This window comes from Myotis davidii, unplaced genomic scaffold, assembly GCF_000327345.1.
Source record: "Myotis davidii unplaced genomic scaffold, ASM32734v1 scaffold807, whole genome shotgun sequence".
Lineage (NCBI taxonomy): Eukaryota > Metazoa > Chordata > Mammalia > Chiroptera > Vespertilionidae > Myotis > Myotis davidii.
In genome coordinates this window covers 1,036,175-1,042,405 of record NW_006298272.1, presented here as the reverse complement: position 1 = coordinate 1,042,405, position 6,231 = coordinate 1,036,175, and the positions used below count along the sequence as shown (strand labels likewise).

At 60.6% G+C, this 6,231-nt stretch overlaps 1 protein-coding gene across 1 annotated transcript in view; it reads left to right on the top strand.

Moving 5' to 3' along the window:
• CSMD1 (CUB and Sushi multiple domains 1) overlaps positions 1-6,231 on the top strand; it is a 710,708-nt gene that overhangs the window by 517,179 nt on the left and 187,298 nt on the right. Inside the window, exons 15-17 of the mRNA XM_015570591.1 lie at positions 590-784; positions 3,527-3,665; positions 5,696-5,883. Coding sequence (XP_015426077.1) covers positions 590-784; positions 3,527-3,665; positions 5,696-5,883 — 522 coding nt within the window. The remainder of the gene's footprint in view (positions 1-589; positions 785-3,526; positions 3,666-5,695; positions 5,884-6,231) is intronic.

The following is a 6,231-nucleotide window of genomic DNA, read 5'->3' as shown; positions in this document are numbered from 1 at the left end:
GGGACAGGATGGAGGGTTTGGGCCAGGCGCCCACCCTGGGACACCTGTGGCCCTTGGTGAGCTCTGATGCGACAGCTCACGTTGCCTTCTCTTTACCTCTGACCTCCCCTTGGCAACGCGGATTCTACTGGAGAGCACCCTGCAGTGCCGCTGAGGGGAGGGTGGGGTGAGCTAAGGGCTGTGCTTCCTGGCTGCCGGCTTCTGGGGGGCTCTGTGCTTAGCCCTGGCCAGGGCTCCTCTCGTCAGACAGGACAGCGTCTCTGGGGGCGGCTGGCTAGTCCTCGTTCTGTGAGGGAGGGGCGGGCGCTGCCCCCGGGCGGGGACTACGCAGGAGCCGGGACTCCGGCCGAGATGTGTCCGAACCACCCACCCATCCTCTCTGTCTCCCTAGAGGGTGGGACACGGGCTGTCGAGGCTCATGTGTGGCATTCACGCCGCGTGTCCGCCTCTCACTAGGGAGCAGTGTCATGCGGAGACACTGTGTTTGTCTGTCTGTAGGACCAGAGGGCTGAGGGCTGGGCACTGCGCTTATCAGCAGGTCTGTCCTGTGTGATGCGCAGAAGTGACCTCAGTCCACTTTCCTGTCCAGCGTTTGGTCAGAACGAGTGCCATGACCCCGGCATCCCCGTCAACGGGCAGCGCTCCGGGGACCGCTTCCTGCTGGGGAGCTCGGTGACCTTCCAGTGCGACGACGGCTTCGTCAGGACGCAGGGCTCCGAGGCCATCACCTGCGCCCTGCAGGACGGCAACGTGGTGTGGAGCGCCGCCGTGCCACGCTGCGAAGGTGGGTGCCCCGCCGGCAGTGCCACTACAGGGGGCCTAGGGCAGCACACACGGGCACACACCGGCACATGCCAGGTTTATACCACACGGGCACACAGAGCACATGCCGGGCTTACACCACACGGGCACACAGGGCACACGCCGGGCTTACACCACACGGGCACACAGGGCACACGCCGGGCTTACACCACACGGGCACACAGGGCACACGCCGGGCTTACACCACACGGGCACACAGGGCACACGCCGGGCTTACACCACACGGGCACACAGGGCACACGCCGGGCTTACACCACACGGGCACACAGGGCACACGCCGGGCTTATACCACATGGGCACACAGGGCACACGCCTGGCTTACACCACACGGGCACACAGGGCACACGCCGGGCTTACACCACACGGGCACACAGGGCACACGCCGGGCTTACACCACACGGGCACACAGGGCACACGCCGGGCTTACACCACACGGGCACACAGGGCACACGCCGGGCTTACACCACACGGGCACACAGGGCACACGCCGGGCTTACACCACACGGGCACACAGGGCACACGCCGGGCTTACACCACACGGGCACACAGGGCACACGCCGGGCTTACACCACACGGGCACACAGGGCACACGCCGGGCTTACACCACACGGGCACACAGGGCACACGCCGGGCTTACACCACACGGGCACACAGGGCACACGCCGGGCTTACACCACACGGGCACACAGGGCACACGCCGGGCTTATACCACATGGGCACACAGGGCACACGCCTGGCTTACACCACACGGGCACACAGGGCACACGCCGGGCTTACACCACACGGGCACACAGGGCACACGCCGGGCTTACACCACACGGGCACACAGGGCACACGCCGGGCTTACACCACACGGGCACACAGGGCACACGCCGGGCTTACACCACACGGGCACACAGGGCACACGCCGGGCTTACACCACACGGGCACACAGGGCACACGCCGGGCTTACACCACACGGGCACACAGGGCACACGCCGGGCTTACACCACACGGGCACACAGGGCACACGCCGGGCTTACACCACACGGGCACACAGGGCACACGCCGGGCTTACACCACACGGGCACACAGGGCACACGCCGGGCTTACACCACACGGGCACACAGGGCACACGCCGGGCTTATACCACATGGGCACACAGGGCACACGCCAGGCTTACACCACACGGGCACACAGGGCCTTACACCAACACGGGCACACAGGGCACACAGGGCCTTACACCAACACCAGCACATGCTGGGTCAGACACAGACCCGCAGGATCCTCAGCACTGGAGCTGCACTCGGGGGCCCTCCCAGGCATGGGGGCTCTGCTCAGCCTGGCTCCGGTGTTGGAGGCCGACGCTCCCCACCTGCTGGAGACCGAGCGGCCCCGGGGGGCGAGACTGCGCTCCTTGTTCTGCGCTAGCCTCCCGCTGCCCTGCACAGCTCCGTGTGCGTAGGAACACCGGTGACCAGGGTGTGGGAGGAGGGGACTGCACACGAATATGTCACTCACTCCACAAGGCACATGATAGAGTTCACGGGGACTTGGTGATTAACTAGCAAACGATACATCACCCAAGTTAAAGTGCAGCACCTGAGTCCACAAAGGACCAGAAAAAGAGGTGATAAAGGGCTGGCCATGGAGAGGGACACAAGCACTGAGGACCCGAGAGGCAGGTCCCGTGGGCCAAGTGCACGCAGGGAGCACCCTCACACGGGCCGGGCGCTCGCTCCTGCGGCATCTCATGACCCAGTGTTCGTGGAACAGGCCCGCGCCAAAGGTCTGCATGGAGAGTCAGCCACAGAACACATGTCGGGTCGGGAAGGCCTATTTTAGGAACACGGTTGCAGGGGACACGCCAGTGCAAATGGTCCGTACGTCAAAGGAGGATGGCGTCCGTGAGCCCTGACTCCCACGCTGGCAGGTTGTCATGCATGTGAGCACGCATGTCACTGGCACACGTGTCTGCCTCCCGCTCTCCACCACACGGTCTTCGCTTCCTGCGCCCCTGTGGTTGGGCAAGACCCTGTGCTGAGTTCTGGCCAATTCGGTGTAAGTGGCAGCAGAATTGTCAGCTTCCGGCCCGAGTGCCGACATCATCACTGAACGTTTGAGGGTTCACCTTTGTCGCTGTGCCATGTAAAGACCCGCCTGCCTTTCATCAGGACGGAGTGACACAAGGTCCCCAGGGCCCTACACGGTACACGGTGATGTGCAAAGACGCCACAGGCGGCAAGAATAATGTGGAACAGGCTAGGCGCATCCCATGAGGGAAAGGAGACACGTAGGAAGTGTTCATCATGCAGATTTAGGAACGTCTGAGGTAGTGAAACCACTCCTCCGTCTGTATTTGCTGTGTGTCTTTCTCAGAGAGTATCTGTGGGTGTGGCTGACACATGAAATAAGTGTCATGAATGTGCTGCCGAAAAATCTCAGTGCAGTGCGCGGCGTTCACTCGGGAATCAGTTTTGCTTTAGCGCGTGGGGGCATTCACTCCGCGAACACAGCAGGGCGCCTCCCCACTGCCTGTGGGGCATGCAGGGTGGGGTGTGTGGAGTGGGGTGTATGGGGTGGGGGTATGCAGGGTGGGGGCATACGGGTGAGGGCCGTGCGGGGTGAGGGCGTGCAGGGTGGGCCGTGCAGGGTAGGGGCGTGCGGGGTGGGGCGTGTGTCCACTCCACACCAGTCAATGACCTGCGACCCCTCTCCCTTTCAGCCCCGTGCGGCGGCCACCTGACGGCGTCCAGCGGGGTCATCCTGCCCCCCGGGTGGCCCGGGTACTACAAAGACTCTCTCAGTTGTGAATGGGTCGTCGAGGCAAAACCAGGGCACGCTGTCAAAATCACCTTCGACAGGTACGGGAACCCTCCTTCCTTAACGGGGACCGAGGAGCCGTGGGCCCGCATCCCATCCAGATGGGCCCGGAGACTGTGGAGCGGGTCCTGCTTTATTGCTCCCCCGAGGGCTTTGCTTAGAGGAGATAGGCCCGTGCTGGACATGTCCAGTTCTTGAGCCTGATCCTCTGAGTCTCAGTTCAGAAGTGACAGTCTAGCCCCCGGCCCCCACTGCTGCTGCACAGCGTCCCAGTGCCCAGCCCTGAGCCCCTCTGGATGCTCACCTGCAGGTGGAAACCTCTCTGCTTGGTTCTTTGTGCTTGTTTTTTAAGTATATTTTTATTGATTTCAGAGAAGGAGGGAGAGGGAGAGAGAGAAAGAACACCAATAATGAGAATCATTGCACACCCCCAGTTGGGGATGGAGCCCACAGCCCAGGCATGTGCCCTGACTGGAATCGAACCTGGGACCCTTCCGTCCACAGGCCGGCGCTCTACCAACTGAGCCACACCAGCCAGGGCTGCTTGTCTGATGGCGCATGCGCCTCCTTCAGACCCTGAGCACCCCCTGGAAGCACAGGGAACAGCGCCTCCGGTGGCCGCGGCGGGTAACTGCAGGGCGGTGTCAGGGGCGGAGCTGGCCCTGGGGAGGGCTGCCAGGTGAATGGCCAGGTGACTTATCTACAGGGAGAGACCCCAGGAGTGCCGCGGGCGTGGCTGCGAGACAGTGTGTCTGATCACCTAAAACACGACCACGCTACTAGAATTTTTCATAATGAAACATTTTACCATTTGTCTCAACAACGAAATCCAACTGAGGATTATAAAGCAAAAACGGTTTGAAGGAACCACATGTTTTAAAATCGAAGGGAGCACGGTGGTCCTGCCCTCCGCACCGCCTGGGGTGCCCCTGGCAGGGCCTCCTCTGCATGCAGGGGTCGGGGTTTGGTGCTCAGAGGTTATACTGTCTCACAGGGGGTGGATGTCCTTAGTTTAGTTTAGTTTGGGTGTTGCTACTTTTCTAATAATCGATGGTGACAACCGCCCAGGGAAGGCTGTGAGCAGAGCCGCCTGATCTCCTCGTGATTATCTGCCTTTGACATGGGGAGCGATGTCATTGTTTAGTTTTGGTGGGACAATAGCAGTCTCCGCAGGACACTCTCTCAAAAGAAAAGAAGTGACTCGGTTTACGTGTCTGTGATATGGGAGAGCATCATCTTAACCCTCGGGAACACATTGGGTGCGCTCTCCCTCCCCGGCTGTCGCTAAGAAGCCGTGAGCACTGTGGTGCACGTTTGAGATGGGGTCTGCTCCCTGCTCACCCAGACTTCGGAGTTTGAACTCCGGTCACGGAGAAACTGTAGAGAACATTTAAACAGTGAGAGACGAGGCTGCACCATTCAACCCAGTGCCCAGCCTGTACCTTGGATTCCAGCCCCGCCCTGTGAGCCATCCATCCTGTTAAACAGAGGATGGTGACAGTCGTTTGAAAAGGCGAACTGATGGATTTTTCAGTAATCGTTGATTATTGATCCATCTATCAATTTTATGAAAGCTAATCTGGTTGATGGGTATTTTTTAAAATATATTTTTATGGATCTCAGAGAGAGGAAGGGAGAAGGAGAGATAGAAACATCAATGATGAGAGAGAATCATGGATCGGCTGCCTCCTGCACGCCCCACACTGGGGATCGAGCCCACATGTGTCCTGACCGGGAACTGAGCAGTGACCTCCTGGTTCATAGGCTGACTCTCATCCACTGAGCCACACCGGCAGCCTGGTTGAGGGGTGTTTTATTTAGTGCCGACCAGCGCCCTCTGCCTGTTACATTTGGGTATGGCATGGCAGGGAGGGGTGTGGGGGTCCTTTCCTCTAGTAGGAAGCTCTGTTCTGGAAGACTGCAGGTGCCCACGTGGTTACAGGCACCGGGAACGGCACTCACTTTATGCCTGTTGCACCCACGGGTCTGTCATCAGCGCCTAAGGTCCCGCGGGGATGTCTGCGGGTCACATGGCTGCGTGCATCTTTCCCGACTGGCGTCCTGTCCCCAGGTTCCAGACCGAGGTGAACTACGACACCCTGGAGGTGCGGGACGGGCCGGGCAGCTCGTCCCCACTGATTGGGGAGTACCAGGGCACGCAGGCCCCCCAGTTCCTCATCAGCACCGGCAACTCCATGCGCCTGCTCTTCACCACGGACAGCAGCCGGGCCAGCGTGGGCTTCCTGATCCGCTATGAGAGTGAGTCCTGGCCTGTCCCCGTGTCCGTCCCCGTCCATGTCCCTGTCCCCATCCTCGTCCCCGTCCCCATCCCCATGCCCGTCCCCATCCCCGTCCCCATCCCCGTCCCCGTCCCCATCCCCCTGCTCCAGCAAGGTGCCCGGGGGCTCAGGACACCTGGGCTGGGACACAGCATACAGGTGACACCGCCGCCTGATCTCCGAACTCTCTCTTCTACCCAGAGAGCAGCTTGGGGAACTTTGCTTGAAGAGGCATTTCCGTTTATCTTAAAGTAAAACAACACAGTAATTAAAACAAAGAAATGTGCTCTCACTACATAACGTAGTCACAGACCTGTGCTGTCAGAAA